Below are 22,451 nucleotides of genomic sequence, written 5' to 3'. Positions count from 1 at the left end.
ATCTGACCACATGACATTCTCCCAATCCTCTGCTGTATCATCCATGTGCTCTCTGGCAAACTTCAGACGGGCCTGGACATGCACTGGCTTCAGCAGCGGAACACGTCTGGCACTGCGGGATTTGATTACCTGCCGTTGTAGTGTGTTACTGATGGTGACCTTTGTTACTTTGGTCCCAGCTCTCTGCAGGTCATTCACCAGGTCCCCCCGTGTGGTTCTGGGATCTTTGCTCACCGTTCTCATGATCATTTTGACCCCACGGGATGAGATCTTGCGTGGAGCCCCAGATCGAGGGAGATTATCAGTGGTCTTGTATGTCTTCCATTTTCTGATGATTGCTCCCACAGTTGATTTGCAGTTGCTAATATATATTGTAATATATCTATATCACTAAAGCACTTCTGGATGGATGCAAACTGCATTTCGTTGCCCTGTACCTGTGCATGTGCAATGACAATAAAGTTGAATTCTATTCTATTCTATTCTATTTTTTCACACCAAGCTGCTTGCCTATTGTAGATTCACTCTTCCCAGTCTGGTGCAGGTCTACAATACTTTTCCTGGTGTCCTTCGAAAGCTCTTTGGTCTTGGCCATGGCGGAGTTTGGAGTCTGACTGTTTGAGGCTGTGGACAGGTGTCTTTTATACAGATGATGAGTTCAAACAGGTGCCATTCATACAGGTAACGAGTGGGGGACAGAAAAGCTTCTTACAGAGGACGTTACAGGTCTGTGAGAGCCAGAGATTTTCCTTGTTTGAGGTGACCAAATACTTATTTTCCACCCTAATTTACGAATAAATTCTTTACAAATCCTACCATGTGAATTCATGGATTTTTTTTTCACATTCTGTCTCTCACAGTTGAAGTGTACCTGTGGTGCAAATTACTGACCTCTGTCATCATTTTAGGTGGGGGAACTTGCACAATCGGTGGCTGACTAAATACTTTTTTGCCCCACTGTACACAAACATGCATTCCCACCCTCATGCACACATATATAAATACTCGACAATCGCCCAACATGGAGACAAACAGAAATGGACACTGTACTCACACTCCCCACACATACTCTATACCCCAGGAGATGTTATCCTTTTCCCTGGGGAAGAGAAAAACAGTCCTGCAGCACCCGGGAGGCCCAGCATCCCAGACTCCGACCAGAAGGCCCCTGCCCCGACTAGCAAACAGCAAGTCTGCTAGTCTGCAGCATTCAGATCCACCCCAAAAATCGTTCAGTGCTCAGAGAAACTGCACTACCCAAGAGCTGCATCTGAGACCGAAGTGGAGGTTTGGCCATAATACACAGCAGTACCTTCAGCAAGAATCAAACACCTCAAACCAAATGTCAACTATGCTGGTTCAAGGGTGGTGATTTTTTCAAAAAGAGCTTGTTCTGCAGCCACAAGAGATAGTCACCTTGCAGCTGACAAACTCCTCTGCATGACAAAGTTTTCTAGAGTCAAATGTGAGGCTGTTTGTCTGACAGCTAAAGCTACTCCTAAATTAGGCCATGCAACAGGATAATGACCCCAAGTACAGAAGCAAATGTAATACTAAAGAGTATATATTTTCATTATAGTCAACAAAAATTGGGACTAAAATCTGGATTTAGTTACATGGAAACATCTTGTTTATTTTGTGCCATGTACTGTCACATATGCTAAGCCTAATTACACAATGATTGCCTGAGCCTGTTCTTGTTAAATGATGAAAAACTCAAAGGCACTTTTGGGCAGTGGATCTGTGTGAAATCAGCAGCTTGCAAAACTAAATCAAAATGTGTGCTATTGATTCTAAAAATAGAAATCACAATAAAGTTCAACATTTACTAAAACCGCCATTCAATCATCTGAGAATCTTTACTCATGAAATTATAATGGTTAGATGAATTTATATGCAGTGATTTACTGATCAATGATAAAAGGGGAGATTTATGCAATAACGAAGACTGTCATGAAAAGTATTTGGCATCTGATCTCCTGTAACCTGCAGAGCTAAGCTGTTTTACCAGCTCTGCTCTCTGATTTTTCTTTTTTCTTTTATGAAAAAACATAAGTTGTCAAAGTTATTTGTTTGCAAATGTATTTCAGAAATATCGACATACTTTTTTTTAATCAGCAGAAACTTTATGTCAGTAGTGCAAAATCCTGCACTGATCTGACCTAATTTCTTCCTCATCCTGATTCCTGACCTGGGAAGGGAGAGAAATATTTGTTTTTGTTTGTCTTCTTGTTTTATTTAATTCCTTGTGGGATTTGGATCCAACACGTAAAGTATGTATATTATGCACACACACAAACACCCACACATTTCTTGTATTCTTGAATAAAGACATTGATTTGACACATTTAATTAGCAGCCACTTGTTTTTATTGTTCAATTATTAATAAAAAAGAAAAGGTGGGGGTGGGGGGATGTAAAGAAGAGCGTAAAGTTGGAAAATTAAGCTGGAACAGAGGTGGGGGAAGAAGAGATGGCATCGACAGTAGTGAAAGGAGTGTTCTTCCTCCAGAAGAAGCGGAAGCGTTTTTTCTTTTTCTCCAGCTGCTTTTCCACGAGCACCTTTTTCTCGAGGATGAGGATTTTCAACTCCTCGATTGTTTCTGTGTTTTGCTTCTGCAGCTTATTGAGAATGTAGAATGTAGACCAATAGTACTTTAAGGTTGGTCAGGTTCTTGACAGGTTGTTGTCATACCTAAAGGGTAAAAGTTTTTATGTTTCAATTAGTAATTTTAGAGCTGCAGAATGAAACCAGGTGTTCCTCAAGGGTCAATTCTGGGTCCAGTACTCTTTACACATCCCAAACCAGACAGGAAAAATGGATGCCCCTCCTTGATCCTGCTTCTGCTGGAGGTTTCTTCCTGTTAGAAGGGAGTTTTTCTTTCTTACTGTTGCAAAGTGCTTGCTCATGGAGGGGTCATCTGATTGTTGTGGTTTTCTGTGTATTATTGTAGGTTCTTGACCTTATAATATAGAGCACCTTGAAGCAAATGCTTTTGTGAATTCGGTGCCTCAAGGCACTTTCAAAAACTGTGAAATCATATAAAACAATATATAAATCAGGTTATGACTATTCCTCTATTTGCAGGATCACCCGAATCATCAGTGGGCCCACACACACACACACACACACACACACACACACACACACACACACACACACACACACACACACACACACACACACACACACACACACACACACACACACACAGAAATTTTAAATTTTACCATATTTCTGCAATACTGAAGCCACTTCACAGGCTCTCGATGTAGAATTACCTTTAAAATACTTCTATTACTTCATGAAGCAGCTTTCAGTGGTTTGGCTCCCCTCACAACATCTCTAATTTGATCATTGTCTATAACCTGATTAGACTTCTCAGGCTATTGGGTGCAGAGCTTTTACAGTTTTTTACAGATGCTAGGACACATTTCTCAATACTTAGGTCACTTTTGCAAAACTCCTCACACAGTGAGCACAACAGAAGTCTATGTGGGCTAAACTGAGGATCAGTTATCATTGTTTTGGCACAAAATGCATTCAATGACTAAATCTCTCAAATTTCATGAATTATTTTCTCACTCAGACACAACTGCCAAAAATCTTTGTACATACAGGACATTTTGCATATACTTACATACTGTTTTCAAAACTGTTAAACTTATGGCCAAAACAATAACACAATGCAAAACTGAATAAGACAGCAAAATCCAACAGCAATATTTTATTGAAACATATTTTAAATCTAAAAATGCAGTTTAACCAGCCACAGCTGATTCTCATTGTAGATGAACATCTACACAGGTGTTACTCCTTCAATTTTTCAACTCCTTCAATTCTGGCATCCCAGAAGATTATTTCCTAGGTGTATTGCCCTAGATGACATAAGATGTGATGTGGATGGGAACCTGTGGCCAAATGGAGAAGACCGAGTAGATTAGCATTACTATTGTATAGTATCAGTGGATGGTGTGTATACAAATTCTTGTATTTTGGGATTACTTAGTGCAAAAAAATAAAAATACATAAACCAATATTACAGTTTTTGCCCGTTGCCTGAACACATTTTGCAAAACTTTGCTCATTGTGCCAAAACCCTAAACACAAGTAAACATGACACAACACTGGGAAATATACCATTCACATCTGCACCAAATTGAAACTCTACTCTCAAAACCTAAACTCTGCTATCAAAACCTAACATTCCTTTGTCAAAATGTAACTCTGTTGACAAAATGACACATACTTGCATCATATGCAAACACCTACAGAGCAGGGGGAACACACTAGTCTACTTTATATAAAGCACTGCAGTCTTTGATTTCCATTGTTCATTCAGAAGGCATATTTTCAGGAGACACATTTGCAAACAACCAAAAAAGCAAATAGGCCTACTCAATATTGTACATTGCAGTACCATGAATTCAGATAAAGAAAAAAAAAAACAAAAAAAAAAAACAACCCATAATACAGTAATAGAAAAAACACTATACTGTAAACAAAAAATCATGACAATTGTGCATACGTGGGCTCATGGATCCCGCCGTCTGTTGGGGTCTGGCCACAGGACCTCATCAACATCGCAAGCAATGTCTTCTCCCGCTAGGCACCGGGGAAAATATCCTCTTCCATGTCAAAACCATCCATGGATTGCTGTCACCTGAATGTCGCCGCAGGCCTGTTCCATTGCCTGCAGAAGAGGCATGCAGGCATGTAGTTGGCGGTCATATACACGCCATCTCCAAGCCGAAAAAAATTCCTCTATAGGGTTTAAAAATGGTGAGTAAGGGGGCAAGCATACCACTTCAAGTTGACTGTGGTTGGAGAACCAGGCCTGGACCAGAGCAGCCCGATGGAAACTGACATTATCCCATATCACCACAAACCTGGGCTGATCTGGTCTATTCTGTACAACTATATCATGGAGATCTAGAAATGTGAGTATATGTTGGCTATTGTATGGACCTAGTTTTGCATGATGATGCAGAAGCCGTCGAAGGCTTATGGCGGCACACAATGTGATATTTCCCCCGCGCTGCCCTGGAACGTGCACAATTGCCCTTTGGCCAATTACATTACGACCCCGTCGTCTTGTTTTGCACAGGTCGAATCCAGATTCATCAATGAAAATGAATTCATGAGGCTGTGCAGCTCCATCCATGGCCAAGATTCTCTGTAAAAAAAAAAGAAAAAAAAAAAAAGAGAGAACATATTACTGTACTACAGTGCTACACATACAGAACCCTCACCCCATCACACGGGTACCTGTGTAGCTCTCAGAATGTATTCTTGTGGTACTGATATGGTACATATTCAGCTCGAAGTCCTTTGACCCTGTCACTGTTCCTCTCAAATGGTACTCTGTAGAGTTGCTTCATGGTGATGCTGTGTTTTCCCAAGATGCGTCTGATGGTGGTGATGCTCACATGGTTTATGTTGTTGAACACTTGCCTGTCTGCAAGTATTTGCTTTCGTAGCTGGTGGAGACGGATAGCATTGTCTGCCCTCACTAGGTCCACAACGGCAAGTTCCTGCCGTTGTGTGAACAGGCGTTGGCGTCCTCCCCCAGAAGGTCTTCGAGTCATTCTAGAGAAATACAACCACATATTGTCATTGGTTTGCTTATTTTTCTTACAGTACTTTACTGTATATACTGTATCATCCACTGTACAACACTGTACTTCAATATAAGTAATCATGGTATGTTTCACAGAAACTACCACTTTGGCTGCAAAAGGAGCATTAGCACCCTGCAATACCCTGTACACTTGATATGGTAACTGTAGAACAGTACTATGAAAACCATCTGAGTAGAGTAGAAGGCAGTGAGATGAAGACAGACCTGTTTTCTAGTCGGAATTTTCTTATTACAGATGCCACTGTGAAGCGGCTTAGATGTGGGTGGACTCTCTGCCCAGCTTCCCTCATAGTCAGGCCGTGGTTGATGACATGGTCCACCAAAGTTGCTCTTATATCATCAGAAATATGGGTCCGTGCATGGCCTCTTTGACCTCCTCCTCCTCTTCCTCTTGCTCTCCCTCCATCCATGCTTGCAAAGTTCTTGAATTGGCTAAACTGAGGGCTTTTTGTGGTTGGCTAATTGGTGTTCAGTTTTGCAAGTAAATGCCTTCAGGTGTATATTTGAGTGGTTGCAATTACCCGATGTGTTTTGTATTTTGGATACATGTGTTTTCCAAATGGCACCCTGAAATTTCATTTTTGAACGAAGTGTCTTATGTATGAAATAGAGTGTAGTATGCAGGACCATGTGTGTTGCATAAAGGAGTAAGTGTGTTGCATAATTGCAATCAGAGTGCAAAGCAGCACTTTTGTTTAAGGTATGGGTACATGTGTTTGGGGTATGGTAACAAAAGCTTCAAGTTGTGTTACTTTAGTCTAAGCATGGGTTTATAGTGTTCAAGCAACGAGCAAAAACTGTATTACAGATGCCACTGTGAAACGGCTTAGATGTGGGTGGACTCTCTGCCCAGCTTCCCTCATAGTCAGGCCGTGGTTGATGACATGGTCCACCAAAGTTGCTCTTATATCATCAGAAATATGGGTCCGTGCATGGCCTCTTTGACCTCCTCCTCCTCTTCCTCTTGCTCTCCCTCCATCCATGCTTGCAAAGTTCTTGAAATGGCTAAACTGAGGGCTTTTTGTGGTTGGCTAATTGGTGTTCAGTTTTGCAAGTAAATGCCTTCAGGTGTATATTTGAGTGGTTGCAATTACCCGATGTGTTTTGTATTTTGGATACATGTGTTTTCCAAATGGCACCCTGAAATTTCATTTTTGAACGAAGTGTCTTATGTATGAAATAGAGTGTAGTATGCAGGACCATGTGTGTTGCATAAAGGAGTAAGTGTGTTGCATAATTGCAACCAGAGTGCAAAGCAGCACTTTTGTTTAAGGTATGGGTACATGTGTTTGAGGTATGGTAACAAAAGCTTCAAGTTGTGTTACTTTAGTATAAGCATGGGTTTATAGTGTTCAAGCAACGAGCAAAAACTGTAACGAATTCTGCATGATGTCTGATTCATTCCAGTAACATATATTGAAATTATAAACAGAGATGTGTCCTTGTTTTACACAAGAAAACACTGTGTAATGCTACATGTTTTTAGTGTTTTTTAGGTCATTGTTTTGTGGGTGACAAAGTGTGTTTGTCGGCTGTCAACCTTTGCTAGTGTTCTGGAAGAATGAGTTTATTTGAGACCTGAATAAAGTGTTTTGGTAGTTGTAGTGCATTTTGAATGTGAAATGAACTGCTTTGCCAAGCTGAAGGTCAGTTAGGAGAATTGTGTGAAGAGTTTTGCGAAAGTGACCTAAGTATTGTGAAATGTGTCCTAGCGGCTGTAAAAAACTAACTGTTTCCAGAATCACATCCAGGTATGCCAAGAGGGCTTTCAGTTATTGTGGTCCCATTCCTTGGAACAAGTTGCCTGACCTGAGGTCCATTATAACAGCTGTGTGTTTATGTGTGACCGTTAAGATTATTTTTTTGTAAAGTGGTTTTACTTTTATTATTTGGAATGCCTTAAGACATTGTAGTTTTTATCTTCTATGTTAAGCACATTGAGCTTTCATGTAATGAAATAGGTATATAATGAAATGTTTCAAGAAGAATTGCTGATTTACTAATTGCAGCAGATTACACTGCTGTTTGAAGCATGTGTGCAGTCAACATCATTCATTCTGTGTTTCTGCTGTTAGTTTACATCAGTAGCAATAAAAAAAAGCACAATTTCTTTTTGTGTTGTGGAGTGCTCTAAATACATGACAACAGCTAAACAAAAAGTAGAATAAAAATGAATAAACTATTAATATGCGAAAAATGTATATTTGATTTGCTCAAATGCAAATCAGCCAGTGTGTGCTGAACATCTCCTAGAACAGTCCAACCACGTCGATGTCCCCCTCAGATTTGTTCGCCTCGTTTCTGTTTGAAGACAGCTGCTGATTGGTGAGGATGCTGGGCTGTGTGTGGCTCTCTAATGTGAATGAACCACTGAGGACTTTCTCAGTGCTGTTAGGCTGCTGCGCTGTTTCCCCGCTGAGGGAGGCTGGAACAATCTGGCCTGTCTGCGGGTGAATGCAGTGGTGAGCCCTCCCTTCTTCCATGGAGCTCCTTGGATTTGGACATATAGAGAAAAGCCATACATAAAGACATGGAAAGGTAATTATTAGAAAATGTGACAGTGAAATAAAATGTCCAGTAACTGCCAACTATGAGAATCTTTACATTCTGTTAAAGCTCTAATATTACATTTATGCACCATCTATTGCCCAAAGAGCCCTGACCTGTCCAGAGCAATGATAACGGACCTGCTGGGTGACCTGGGGTGTCTGGATGAGTAACACTAACTGCAGCTTGTTTGCGAGCAGCTTTTGCACACACTACCATTGTCTCTTACTAGGATGGTAAAAGTGGTGACTGGTTTGGGTGAGGGTGCTTGATCAGGTTGGGCTATGGGGAGTTGCTACATGTCAAAACTACATTCAGACAGATGCAAGGGATCAAACTTCATCTGTCCGTGCGTCTTTTGTTGTGGCTGCTTGGTGTAACACTAATGTACAATATGTTGATTAAAAATAAATAAATTGCCTGACATAAGAACTCCTGACTGATATAAGACTTAATCAAGTCGAAACCCTATAGTGCTGAAAAATGAAGGCAAAAAAATGCATTTCCTTTAGTGGTAACTAGGGGTTGCTTCCAAAAGCAAGTTGATGGCCATAGACAGCCATGTTAAAATATCCAACTAAGCGACATTAAAAAGCATATTTACAGCCTCATAGAAAAACTGGCTTATGATCTAAGGATCGATTTGTGGGAACTTTTTGATAACTCAGGATACAGGAGTTAGCGGCATGGTCGCTTTGATCGACAGGCCTGCTGCCATGATTAACGATTTCCACGTGTCTCCGAGGTCTCAACTCAATAAACGGTGTCACTGAATTGGACTTCTCTGTGACGTTTATGCTGTTGGTGTATTGCCGCAAGATTAATGTGTTCGTGAGTTATGTAGTGCTTAAAAGTCTGAGTTTTCTGTGTCATGAAAGTGGCTCTCTCTTTACCTGGCTAAATCAATATGGTAACTCAGACTGGACACATAGGGGACAGGTAGTAGGTAGTAGGGATTATAGTACACTTTGAAGGAGACAGCGGGTGCCGAAGATATGATGGGGACCGGGCATGTGGGCTGAACTGAACACAGTGTTGTCTTTTCTTGTGGGAAAAAGGGGGGAAAACTAGACTGGTGCTCCCCCCTGTCCTGTGTAGCTTCCTGTCCTGTGTATTTCACTGGGTTGAAATATTCTCTGTGCTTCCTCTTTCTGGGTTGATACCCGTAATCTGGCATGATGAAACAAAGACAAGTGTTAATGGAAAACAGATCCACTTTTACTCTGCAATAAATGTTTACAATCATGTAGTCTAGGGTTTTTGCTTCATACCAGGAAATTGGTGACTATGGATGTTTTTCAGTTTATGAGCCACTTGAAAGTAGGGCTCCTTCTGTTCCTTGCTAAGCTTGGACCACTCCAACCCGAGCTGAATGCTAATGTTTTTAAAACTGCCTCTTGTCATGGTTTTCTGCAGGACCTTGCGGTGTATGCGAGTCCACACCATGAAAGCATTCAGTGGCCGTTTAATGTGTCCAGTTGCGTCTCTGCCAGTCTGCATTTGCTTTATGTCTGTGGGAGACATAAACGTTGTGTAACTATATTACTGGCAATTTTTGTTAATTTTCTCTTGAATTTTTTATAAATATTTTTAGAATGTTTTTTTTAACCTTTAAACACACTCCCAATAGAGTAAAAGCATACCTGGATAGAAAAACACACAGTCAAACACTTTAATTGATGGACTGGCCTCCCTACACCCGCTTTGGATGTTCACTAGCACCCAGATGTCAGTATTATTGAAGCAGTGTAGGATCATTTGACAGAGAACTAAACAGGCAGCCAACATCCAAAGAGGGCCTTTGGATGTCCATCAAGATGCCTGAACTATTCCCAAAGACTACTTAAAGAAATTATATGAAAAGCTTGGCTATGAGAGTTCAGGCTGTGTTGCAGAATAAAGGTGGTCATACCAAATATTGACTTTTATGCTCACTGAAATTGTACAAACTCAGTTTTTCCCTTATGTAGTTCCATGTATGTCTGCACGTTTCAATAAATTGCTGCACCTAATTTCCTTTTTTCTGGCAAAATATAATAAAAATGAGGGATGACTAAAGACTTTTGCATCATACTGTAATAACATGCAGAAAGGCCAGGAGTTTGTGATTTTGATTTCATAAATGATTCCTGTTTTCACTTAAAAAGTTAAGATCTTGAAATTCTTCCATACATACCGTTACTTTTCACCTAGTATATCATAATTGAGGTTAATTCCTTGTTGGGTTGTTAATATAGATTCTACCTACCACTATACTTAAAGTGACATTTACATTAATGGATCAATAATTATGATCCAACAATATCATGGACATGGGTCTGTATAATAAATGGTGGTACTTTTACTTTAGATAGTTCAAGTACATTCTGATACTAAAACAGTTTGTATTATTACTTAGTACTTGTATTATTACTGTTTGTAGTATTAGTAATACTTTCACTTAAAAGTTATAAATACTTGTTTCACTACTTTTTAAAACAGTTATTCATTTTTTTTATTCATAAGAAGACACGCAATATCTTGTGCTGGTCCATCACATTGAAAAAGTCCTGAAAACACTCCTGCATACACGTTTATTTAATACAAATACGATTTAGCAGGCTATGTTAACAGCTACTACGTATGATACCTTCCTCTGTTGGTTGGATGGTAAAACAGACAGCCGGAATATCATCTCCCTGTGTGGGCGAGGTTCGGGCGAAGTGGTCGGGTTCCTCCTTCAAATATCCACCAACTCCACAACCCTGAAACATCCCATTGTTACCTGAAAAGGGATCATTCGTTCACCACCTTTTCTAACCTAGTCATAATTTTTGATACTCATTTGGAGGTGGATACTTTTTCTCTCGTAACTTACCTTTTTCAACTGAGGCCAAACTGGTCTTGTTTCTGGGAGTAGTTGGCCCGCTGATCCCGCTCTGGTGTCCCTCTTTTTTGACTGGACAATCCCGAAAGGTCTCTTGACCCGGGCTGACACTTAGCCACGGGTGTCTAGAACTACCTTCTTCAGCCTCTTCTTCCTCTTGTTTTATCCTTTTGGAGTTGGTTTCCATTGTGAGACTGTTGTAGCGATTATTTTGGAAGAGTCTCTGTGTGTTGTGCGTGTTTTTAATTGCGTGTGAACGAATTCAAAACCGTTAGTTGCCAAACGGGGACGTTACGCAGCGCGAGATCTGAACGTTGAATGCTAATGTGTTTGTAAAATGGGTTTTAAGAGTTTTACAGAGAGAAAGATGATGCGATAATTAAAAATAGCTACTTTTACACCATTCTGCAAGTTATAAGGTTAAAAACTATTTCAAACATGTCTGGAAATGTACAGAACTATGAAAAAGTCTCGAGTCTCGAGGGACCCTTGATTCCTTTATTTATTTAATTTTCAGGAAAATTGGAAACAGGTGTAACGAATTACTGCAACATGTGCTAACATGCATGGAAATACCGTTTTAAGGGGGGAAAACAGAGTTTGTACAATTTTAATGAGCTTCAAAGTGAATATTTGGACCGACCACACTGAAAAAAAGGGACTGGCCATCTCTTGGATTTATGTAAGCATCTTGCATGCATTTAACACAATTGCCTCATGTTTTAAAGTTAAATGTAACTATATAGTGTAAAAACTACATGATATGCAGAAAGGGTGTATTAAATTGTTCATATCATGTTCAGGTGACGTAAGTCAATAAGATAGCAACGTTAAATCTCGTGAAACCACGCGTGATTTCATCTCGCGGGCTTTGGATCGTGGTTTAAAAAAGGCATCCATCTCAGTCAAGTCGAGCAGCCAACTCTACGTTTTTGGTGTGTCTTGATTTTTTGAATTCATTTTTACCATAATTCAGCCAAATGTAGTTAAACGTCTAGAGTGTCGCCATGTAACATGCTAAAAAAGAGCCGTTAGCTTATTTGCTGTTTTATCTGTTGTCAAAGAATTGGCGCTGTTGGGTTGCAAATCAGAAACAAACATCTTTGGATTTTTTTTAATCCCATAAGATCTGGAAACACAGTTTTTATTCAACAAAACATTACTGATTAACCAAGCACAGTGCCTGCTGTTATTTCAAAATAATTTTATGTCATTTCAGATAAAATGCAGCATTCCAGTGCATCCCAACCATGCCTTTACAGTCAAGGTTTCTGACGGAGCTGAGTTTTTCTCTGACAGTCTGCTGAAAGTGTTTGCAAAGTGATCGGGGGAACAGGGCACAAAGCTAAAGGATGTAGCTGCCATAATGACAGTAAGAACTTTAAAATTCTTTAACTACAAAGTGTATATGTATTGCATTAGGTCAGTAAAAGATTTTTATGCTACATCCATTGAAACAGTCAACTATTACCTGTGAGTAATGATTCCACTAAAAGGATGCCATAATTTTCGTCATGCATTTACTGGCCCACTGAGAAAAAATTATCTTTTTTTAAAAATAAATGTTCTGGAAACTATATATCCATAAAGTTGATGTCAAACAGGAACTTTTGATATTGCTTTGTAGATGCTGGTGTTGCATGTTGACTGGTTTAAAAAGTCAAGAGTTTTTGTCTGGGATCATTTTCTTCTGTGCTACTGAAAAGTTCACAAATCTCTGTTTTCTTTGTTATAATAGTCAAGGATGACATTAATGCTCGGAGTCCCTCATCAAAGTGCTCCGCATCTGTGTGAAAGACAATTGCAACATCTTGGTGCAGGAGTTCATGGTGAGTGTTTTATGAGTAGATTGTGGCTTTGCAACATTTAAAAATGCATTTGGTTATCCACTTGATCCTCATTGGACTGGTTAGGACCAGTAGTCCTCTTTAATAATTTGAAGTTCACGTGAGGCCTGGTAGTGAACTCGGCCGCCGGCCCTTGAGGCCCCATCCCCACCCCTGTATTAGGGGTCACATCAGTGTGAAAAAACTTTAAATTTGTCATTCTAATGAACAAAGGAAAATCCCACCAATATTTATATTAGCTTTTGTTTGAAAAAATGACCAACTGACCAACAGCTAACCAAATTGTGGGGCTGAAAGTCTAAATTCTAACATCTTCTGAGTGACATAACCTGGATTTCTGATGGGCCGGTGTCTTTCTAACAAAAACTAATGTAAAGCATTTGAAATTATTATGTTTTTCACCCTCTCTTAGAAACTCTGTTAGACCATGAATGGCAGCATGGCAGGCCACTCTTTGGCTATAGCTATTTACTATGTTGCTTGCATTGGTTTAAATTACTCTAACATTAGAACTGGTAGATTCAAAAGAGATGAGTTTAAAAAGGAATCTTAAAGAAATGTTTTGTGTTTAACCAGGACTTGACTGAGGCCACTGCACAGATTGAGAAAACCACAATGAACATCTGTCTCCAGAGGATGCGGCAGGCAATGACTTTTCTGATGTTGTTCTTCAAGATCTGGATAACGTGACCTTTGCAGTAGCCATGCTGTTTGGACCTTTTTTATTCCTTCAACATGAGTTACCCATCACAACTCTGCTACACTTTTGAGGTGATTCAATGGGTGGTAATGGAGTTTGATGCAACTCAGCTCTCAAGAAAAGCTCACAACTAAGACAAAACTGCTCCTGCAACGAAGCTCACTGTTATGCATGTGAGGTGACCAGCTCTAGGTGAGAGGACATTTAAATCTCACACTTGTTCTGCTGCATTTTTGAAGCTCAATTCCAGGAACGGATCGCAGGGTTCATTTTTATATACTCTGCAACTGCCATGAGGACGAGCCGTTTTTTGTTGTTGTTTGTTTTTCCTTTTGCTCTGTACAAGTTCTGTTTGTCTGTTTGGCAGCATTTTTAAATTTCTCTTTGTATTTTTTCTTTCTTTTACTAGTGAAGAGATGTAGCGTGAACAGTTATACAGTCTAAATATCCCATATGGGTCGTGTGAAATGGTATTTTCAGTTTCATTCAGTTGAAGTAAAGAACGTTGAATATTTCTAAGTGTGCTGTTTTGAACCAAGATGTCACAGTATGATCAGTGCTGTAATTTTTGACAGTCACTGTATCAATGTTATTTTTGCGTCTCTTGAATAAAGGTTTTGACCTGCAAGTGCTAATTTCTTTAGTTATTGGGGTAAAATGGGTAGTGTTAATAGGAAGGTGTTTGCCAATTCAGTAACCTAATTTAATGTTAATGGAAACTAACATTACCTCAAATTGTTTAGTCATAATTGTTGTTTAACTGAATCTTGACGTTAGAGGCCTTAAATAGAATGTTTTGTATTGTTCTTTCCCAACATTTTTCAAAAGAAACAGTCCAATTTCTTTGCTGTGATTGATTCCAGAGAACACAGAAGAACTGACATTATTTAACTGTTGATTTATATAGATTCAGTAGAGGAGTAATGTCAGTTTAATTCTTTACCTACTGCAGTGAAATTAGACATGTTGTTTTGAAAGGTTACTGGTGGATGCCAGCAACCATCTTGGAAGAGAACAATACAATCTGTTATAAGGCCTCCATTTGAAAATTGTGTATTTGATACTAGAATATAATAGCAAAATGTAATTTGAAGATAACATGTAGTATTTAAGTGACCAAGTAGTATTGGGTAAAAGTTATTGAATCGTGTTGGGATAACGTGAGAAAATTGTGAAGGATTAAAATATTCCAAGAGCTCAAATTACTTCATCAAAACATGTTTAAGTCACATTGCACAAGTTTATTGAACATGAATAAATTGTGTTAATTTAACTCAATTGTTTAAGTTGCTGCCAAAGCAAAACATCTGTGTGCAACAAATGTCCACCATTGAATTAAGTAAATCCAACAACATATTTTTTTCAGTGCACCTTTATTCTTTGTTACAGACTGAACTCTCTTTTCCGAACTTCTTGAAGGAAATTCAAAGCGCTTCTTTGGATGTTGACTGGCTTTTGTTCTGTTCTCTGTCCATGCGATCCCACACCGTTTCAGTAATGTTGAGGTCTGGGCTCTGGGGAGGCTAATTTATGACTGATATTGCTCTATTATGTTTTTTTCTATTCAGATATGCTTTTACTGCAGGGACAGTGTTTGAGATCAAAGTCATGTTAAAAAAAAAAGTAGTTGTTGCCAATCAGATGCTTTACAGATTGTTAGGTGGACCTAAATCTGATGGTACATTTCTGTGTTCATAATTCCCTCAATTCCCTCCTTTCTCTGTACATATTGATGATTTGGACATCAAATTTCAAATTTTGATTCAACACACCATAATGCCTTCAGGCGACTTTTGTTGTGATTTGGCGCTATATAAATAAAATTGAATTGAATTAAAATCTTTTCTTATAGCACTATGTAAGAACCAGTTCACTTACCACTGAAACCATTTCTGATGAGGCTTCAGTGAACAGTAGACAGATCAATGAAATCCATCTCTGTGGATATGGTTCTGTCTGAGGTTTTTACTGGATTTTATTAGGCACAACATTTCTTTGGTTCCCAACTTTTCCTCAAATCTTAAGAACTCACCGTTTACCATACTGAGGTATGCCAAGTTGTTGGTTTTTAGCTCTTTGGGAATCACCTTGTTGGTGCAAAAAAAAAAAAACATTCTATGTCTGTCAAACTGTTATTGTCAGTATTTTTTTGTCACTTGTCCTTTGCTAAGCTGTCTGCTATGCATAGACACTGGTTCATTTCTTGAGTTAGTTGCCTTTTTATGCTTGAATGATTCATGGGTCAGTGTTCCAAAGTTTTAGAATGATCTGCCCTTGCACGTTAGGCAGGCCTCTTCTCTTTCTGAGCATAAAACTCCTCTTAAGACACATTTATTTGCTAAAGCATTTGGCTGTCTTTTAAGGGGTTGACTCAATTTGACCTTTTTAAAAAAAACAAAAACAAAAAACAACAAAACAAAACAAAAAAACTCTGGTTTTATGTTAAAGTGCTTTATGAATAAAGATGGTATGGTAGTGTTTACTGGCTTAACAAAAACAAAACATAAAAAGCTCAAGAAAAAACAAAACTACTGCTGAAGACTGCTCAAGTTCACCAATGTCCCCCATAGATACCAAATCTAAATACCAAAAATGTTTTTAAAAAGACAAAGAGAAACTAGCCTATAATAAGTACACAAAGAAGGAAACTCTCGGTTCATGTTGTCATTTAATTTATTGTTGAATGAATTACAGAAAATATAGGGTACAATCAAATTAAATGAGCTGTACTGAGAAAAAAAAAAAAATAAAATCATGATTTCAGTTAACTAAATTACATCATCAGTAGCTCTCCCATATGAACATAAAATTACAACTAATAAAATATTAAACTAATAGCTATGGTGTTATTCTTTTAAGAGTAACAAAATAAAGATTTGGTCTTTTGGAGTGCAGTGCCTCAAAAACATGACAAGAGGTTCTGCTGAGCTGTGTCTGCACATCAAACAGAAAACTACACGCACGCACACACACACACACACACCTCACACAAACTCCACTCAAGATCCCCAAACCTTCCATAACCATTTATGATAACTAAGCAGATGAAGTATCAAAAGGTGAGGCCAGATTTTTTCTTAGCAACCAAGAGACCCCCACCCCCAAGTGAAGTGTGAGTTGACAAAAATACTTTCTAAATAAATGTACCAGGCAGCCGTCTCAAAAAATTCAGCATTGTCTCACTCAAACAAAAATGTTGCAGATTGTGTTTTCAGTTTTGTAAATATTGGCCCCGCCCTTTCCCGCAATCAATACATATATGGTGTCCATACGCAAAGCAGAAGAGACCTAACAGAAATATGTAGAAAGAAATGACACAATCACAAGGAGGTCTAAGGGAAAATAGGAGTGGAAAATACTCTGAATAAAATACTGACAGCCTTTTAATGAGGCTTGTAGATGTCAGATGCACCTACAATAAAATATAAATACAGGGCAAGTGCCACTTTTAACAGTAACTGACTGTTATGAACTTTAAATTTCCTCCGAGTATTTTACAGTAGATATATTAGTTTATGTTGTCTTTTGAAGGGCATGTTATTCACATACTGAGCATCCATTATAGAGAAAAGCTACAAGCCTGATAAAAAGAGAAAAAACATGAAAGCAATTAATCCACGCTCATATGGCTCAAGAATAAGTATAAGCATCAAGTGGTACCTCAACATGTTCAGGTTTCTACCCTTTGATGGGCGAGATTAAGAATTGTCTACACTCCAGAGGTACAAGTGCCTCTCTTCTGCAGACGAGTGCAGGTACTGATGCACAAAGAAATAAAAAAAAAAAAAATAAAGACTGCTGCAGCTGTCCAAAAAAAAAAAAAAAAGAAAAAAAATTGTCTGTGTTTTTTTAAAACAACTTCTGTTACATAACACTGTAATATTCGCTTCTTTAACCTGTTGAAATCTGGGCTGGTTCTCAAGTCACTGAGGCAGGATTAGCAGTGCGCTCACACAGCATCAGTGTGAAAGAGATGAAGGAAAAATGTATCTCTTGGCATGATGGAACAGATTCTATTCTGCTACTGAATTTGGTTGAAACCACACAGAACATGATTTCACAGGTATAAAAAGTTAAGGCAGTAATGCCATTTTTATTGGAGTCCACTGCAGTGATTAATTTCTCTGAGCAGATACAGATGGAAGGATTTTGCAGTGTTTCTGTACTGAAGAGAGATACACCGTGAATAATACTGTATATGAAACCGTTAAAGACGAAGACTTTACCCCCTACAAGGAGGTAATGACTAGAGGCTTTGTGATGACACCTTCTCTCCATTTCCGAGAATTTCATACATCTAATTACCGCTGGATGAGGAGCACCAGTGGGTGCTTTCCCCTGCGTCCCCCTGTATCAGCAGACTGGGGTGACGAATGATTACTTCACCAAAGGAAGCAGAAGCAGAAAAAGAGACTCATGCAAGGTTGTCTTCGAGTACAGCAGTCCTTTCATAATTCACTCCCTCATCAAGTCAGACATGCACACCCGCACACAACTCTCTCTCACTCAAACACACACATACGCACACAAACACAAACCTTTATTTCCCAAAACTGCCAAAGTTAGCAAAGGCATCTTGTTTGGGTGGGACCACAGCTGGGGTGATGGAGTGTGGTAGGCCCATCCCTACTGCTGGAACTCCCATTCCAGCCATACTGCCCATCATCACTGGAGCAGACATGCCCATATTCATGTTCATGTTCATTCCCATCATGCTTTGGTTTACAGGAATCCCACCCTGTAAACCTGCGGTCATTGAAGCTGGCATACCTGTGGCCAGGGAGCCAGGCATGCCAGTTGTCATTGTTGCAGGCATGCCCATTGTCATGGGGTTGCCTACCATCATAGGATTAGCTGGTGGTCTTATTGATGCCGCATGGGGCGGAGAGCTGAGGTTCAGTCCTCCGAAGTTCTGGGCCAACAGGTTGACGGGAGTCACGCCTACATGGACACATATGGAGAGTTACTCAATATTCTCTGGTGTACAACTTATAAAGTATTATAACATCTAATAACTGGATCATTAGATGGCCCATTCTAAACAATATACATTACAGCACAAAAGCTTAGGGCAGTTGGCAGAAAATTAAACATCCCTACATACAGAGTAACAATTATTTTCAGCAACAAGGACGACACCTGCAACAGATCCTTGTCTCACAGAGCCATGCTGTCAGTATCACAGGGATGAGGAGACAGAAGCAACTATGACACATTCCTGAAGATATCCAGAACAATAACAGCCAGCATCAAAGTAGTGTGAGGTCACTCAAAGGTTAATGAAGCCCAGTTAGGAAGCCTTGAGCTGAGCGTTTCAATGGTTGCCATCTTTGTGTTTTACACCAAATGGGATGAGCACAGCGTGGATCTGACTGAAGACTTACACTATCTGAGTAATAATTTGATTGGTAAGTTGTTAGACTATGAGCATACCTGGGATAAACTGCCTTTCTGACTCTTAGAATGACAAACAACATAAGACAGTTACATGAGGCTTCATGTTTTATTCTGGATGAACCGAAACTATCGACTAAGCCCATAAAGTCATCAGAAATTAGGTTTACTGAGCTCACAGAGTGAGGGAGCTGAGGGCTTTTCCTCCCATTGACTGCTCTAGAACTAAAAGTCAACCCCTGCTGGCCATTAAAAGGAATGCAGACAATTTCTAACCCTTAAAGCCACATGCATCTTTCATACCATCAACAGGAGCAACCTCTCTGGAACGCCAAGTACTTTCAATAAATGAGTGCAAGTCTATGGACGAACACCAACTTTGTAACGTTCTGTTTATTGCACATTAACTCTTCATGCAGGGGATTATTATTTAAAAACATCTTCACTTTACTTAAACTTTTCTACAGTATTGAATATCCAAAAGGTCTTTTGACTTTGCCATTACACTAAATCTGTAATGTGCATCAATTAAAATCCTTATTTGTTTCCTCATACTGTGTAATACACACATACCTTGCTGCTGGATGATATTGTTGAGTGTGGGTGGCGTCTTAGTGGGGTTGAAGCCTGCTGAAAGGAAGTCCAAGCTGATGTTGACAGAGGGGTCAGACCAGGTTGACCCTAATGTTCCCTGACCTCCAACGCCAACCTTCTGCTGTTGTCCTATGGGTGGCTGAGATGACATGGCTCCCAAACTCTGAAAAACAAATAAAAATGTTTTCTTTACACAATACAAAAATAAATATAGTGATATGTATAATAATTGAAAATGTACATTCTCAACTGAAGTGCCCTCCCCCAATTTTTATTTATTTAGTTATTTTATTTCATGAGAAAAATGAGACCACCTTGTTACTGCACCTACCTGTTGAGAACGAGAGAGGGGCATGGTGGGTAAACCACCAGAAGCACCGGGTGTCACCCCTCCCAGAGAGAACGTCAGGCTCTGAGAGGCACTAAGTGTTGTATGTGGACTGGTTATTTGATTGTTAACTCCACTCATCAAGTCCAAAAGCTCAGCAGAAGGTGGAATAGAGGTGGTACTGGAGGTCGGGGCTGTGGGTGACTGAACGCTGCCAAACAAGTCAGCGACAGGTTGGGAGGGACCAGAACTAGATGATGCTGGAGGACTGGCAGAGAAGGCATTCCAGTCCCCAAATTCTCCATTTCCATTGGATGATGCAGCAGCTGCCAATTGGACGGCAAAGGTACGTTTAGTTGTAACATATTGACAGGAGCTGCTCCACTCCTTTACTGCATCCTTCTTTAAAAATGTGTTACTAAATATACATTCTCAAAAAAAGAAAAAAAGTCTACATAAAAGTATAGTCCAAAGTTTACATCCACTCAAGGGCACAAATATCACAGTAATTTTGGGCTTATAATGATTTCTTTGACAGTCCGTTTTTCCAGGGTCAAATGATTGTTCAGCATAAATGTTAAATGACTGCTGAAACTCCAGGGTCACTGTCCACAGTGAAGCGAGTTTTACCTCGCAATGGGCAGTGCCTGTTAACTAAGAAAAAAGCCCCTGCTCCAAAATCGACACCTTCAAGCTCAAGTGAAATTTCCAGCTGCCTACATGACCAAGCCAAAAGCCTAGAAAAAGGTTTTATGGACATGAAGTACAGATTGGCCATAACAGAAAGAGTTATGTTTGGAGGAGTAAACGTTAGGCTTTCAGACCCAAGAACACTGTACCAACTGTTAAGCATGGTGGTGGTAGCATCATGCTCTGGGGCTGTTTGGGTGGTACATTGCAAAAACTGAACTAAGAGAGGAGGACTACCTGCAAATTCTTCAACTTCACCTCAAATCCATAGATGGATGGTTAAAACATAGACACAGTTGGTTGTTCCAACAAGACAATGATCCCAAACCAAATGTGGGAATTAATGAAGTACAAATACTTCATTACCGTCCTTAAGTGGAATTTTCAGGTATCCATACTTTACTTGAGTATTTGTATTTCTGACAAATGTTTACTTTTATACCAACTTTGCATTATTCAAACATTGCATGAAAATACTGGGTAGTTTTGTGCAGGATAAATAAGTTAGCCTGCAGCAAGCTTACAGCTTGTACCTGTGGTGAATTCTAAGTTGCACTGGTGCACAGTGGCTACGGTGCGGATGTCGGTATTCGGCTACATAAAGCATAATAGATCAATCTACATTTAAGCTGTACAAGCTTCAATTAATTCACTGAATACCAACTGTATATGGTCTAGTTAAAAGATAATCTACAGTATAGTGTCACAGTAGGAAATGTAAAGCCGCCGAGTTAGCATATGAGACATTTGCTTACATATTGTTAAATTCAGTTTTGTAAATCCACAAAGAGCAGCAGGTGAGCTGATCACAGCCTGCAAACTTTAAAAAAATAAATAAATACATAATTAAATATGTAAATAAATCCAGTAAATAAATAATTTACTAGAGCTCACAACAAAAATTGAGTTGTGATTCTTTTTGCCATGCTAAGTGACTACAACAGATCTTAGTGTTCCCCCACCTCCTGAATCCCACAACTGTACTCATTTTTCTGTTTAGGTGTATGAGTTGGGGTGTATGGATATATTTGTGCTTGTGCATATAACTTTTGATCCTGTTTATATTAGAGAAAATTCTAAATTAATTTAACTCGTGCACCCAGCTCCTGTTTTTTTTCCAGTCATTAAAGATGATTGGTTTAAAATAATTTCACCCTGGAAAAAGAACAGTTCAAAGAACAAGAAAAATAAATAAAAATAAAAAAATTACCAAGACATTTATGCCTATGATAAGTGGTAGTAAACGTCAAGAGTATTATTCTACAGTATGAAGCCAGCACTAAAATAAGGTTTACCGGTGGAGGTCGGGAGGCTGGCAGAAGCTGCAGGAGATGAGAAGTCTGCAAAACCACCAATGAGGTTTGAACTGCCACCTGGAGATAGCAACACAAAAACTGACTCATACAAAATTCTAGAAAAAAAAAGTGACAAAAGCAGTTTTCATTTACCTGTTGTAGTGCTCTGATTGGATAAAGGGTCGATCACAAGCAGGTCAGCCAGGCCACTGCTGGAAGACTGCCTGCTTGATGGCTAGAGAGAATGCAGGAGGAAAGTGTCCACATGTGCAAGTACACTGAAACTCTAACACATCTGGTAAGGAGCATGTGCAAATACCTTCTCCTCTGGGCTCTTGTCTCCAGTATAGTTGGCTGCAGCACCCAGGTCCAGGGTCTTGTTGGTTGCTGCCACGGTGCGCTTCCGTGTGGTGGTGGTGGTGGTTTCAGTTGCTTGTGTGATCTGAATGCTCTTTGTTGTGACTGTTTCCTCCTCATCCTTGAACTCGAGTGCTTCCTGCCTACCGTTTCTTGATGCTCGGTCCTCCTCATTGTCACTATGGCAACCA

At 39.5% G+C, this 22,451-nt stretch overlaps 2 protein-coding genes across 5 annotated transcripts in view; both read right to left on the bottom strand.

The window, feature by feature from the left end:
• Positions 1-7,824: 7,824 nt before the first annotated feature.
• On the bottom strand, positions 7,825-11,540 carry LOC113030093 (transcription factor SOX-30-like). 3 transcript variants are annotated; one of them, XM_026181196.1, is made up of 5 exons: positions 11,047-11,535; positions 10,819-10,953; positions 9,461-9,700; positions 9,155-9,359; positions 7,825-8,132 (listed from the first exon to the last, which is right to left on the bottom strand). In XM_026181196.1, the coding sequence occupies exons 1-5, from the start codon at positions 11,240-11,242 to the stop codon at positions 7,892-7,894; spliced, it is 1,017 nt and encodes a 338-aa protein (XP_026036981.1). In that variant the 5' UTR covers positions 11,243-11,535; the 3' UTR covers positions 7,825-7,891. The 3 variants fall into 3 exon arrangements, with proteins under 3 accessions (XP_026036981.1, XP_026036980.1, XP_026036982.1); XM_026181195.1 differs by having other exon boundaries at positions 9,083-9,359; positions 11,047-11,534; XM_026181197.1 differs by lacking the exon at positions 9,461-9,700 and having other exon boundaries at positions 9,083-9,359; positions 11,047-11,540.
• A 5,889-nt stretch (positions 11,541-17,429) lies between these two features.
• The window catches only part of LOC113030241 (clathrin interactor 1-like), a 15,600-nt gene continuing 10,578 nt past the window's right edge, over positions 17,430-22,451 (bottom strand). For both annotated transcript variants that reach the window (XM_026181480.1, XM_026181479.1), the window contains exons 7-12: positions 22,223-22,439; positions 22,057-22,138; positions 21,904-21,981; positions 19,922-20,244; positions 19,570-19,753; positions 17,430-18,543 (exon numbers count right to left, since the gene is read on the bottom strand). In XM_026181480.1, coding sequence (XP_026037265.1) covers positions 18,143-18,543; positions 19,570-19,753; positions 19,922-20,244; positions 21,904-21,981; positions 22,057-22,138; positions 22,223-22,439 — 1,285 coding nt within the window. In that variant the 3' untranslated portion in view covers positions 17,430-18,142. The remainder of the gene's footprint in view (positions 18,544-19,569; positions 19,754-19,921; positions 20,245-21,903; positions 21,982-22,056; positions 22,139-22,222; positions 22,440-22,451) is intronic.

Source organism: Astatotilapia calliptera, chromosome 10, assembly GCF_900246225.1.
Source record: "Astatotilapia calliptera chromosome 10, fAstCal1.2, whole genome shotgun sequence".
NCBI lineage: Eukaryota > Metazoa > Chordata > Actinopteri > Cichliformes > Cichlidae > Astatotilapia > Astatotilapia calliptera.
Note: the sequence above shows the minus strand (reverse complement) of the source record. Positions and strands in the feature narration are given on the sequence as shown.

Bases quoted from the DNA above. Each gene is read 5' to 3' on its own strand.
- LOC113030093 (XM_026181195.1), bottom strand. From the start codon at position 11,242: ATGGAAACCAACTCCAAAAGGATAAAACAAGAGGAAGAAGAGGCTGAA. The intron at 10,954-11,046 runs GTAAGTTACGAG...ATCCCTTTTCAG, and splicing joins TTTGGCCTCAGTTGAAAAAG to GTAACAATGGGATGTTTCAG. The intron at 9,701-10,818 runs GTATCATACGTA...TGTCTCCCACAG, and splicing joins CATCCAACCAACAGAGGAAG to ACATAAAGCAAATGCAGACT.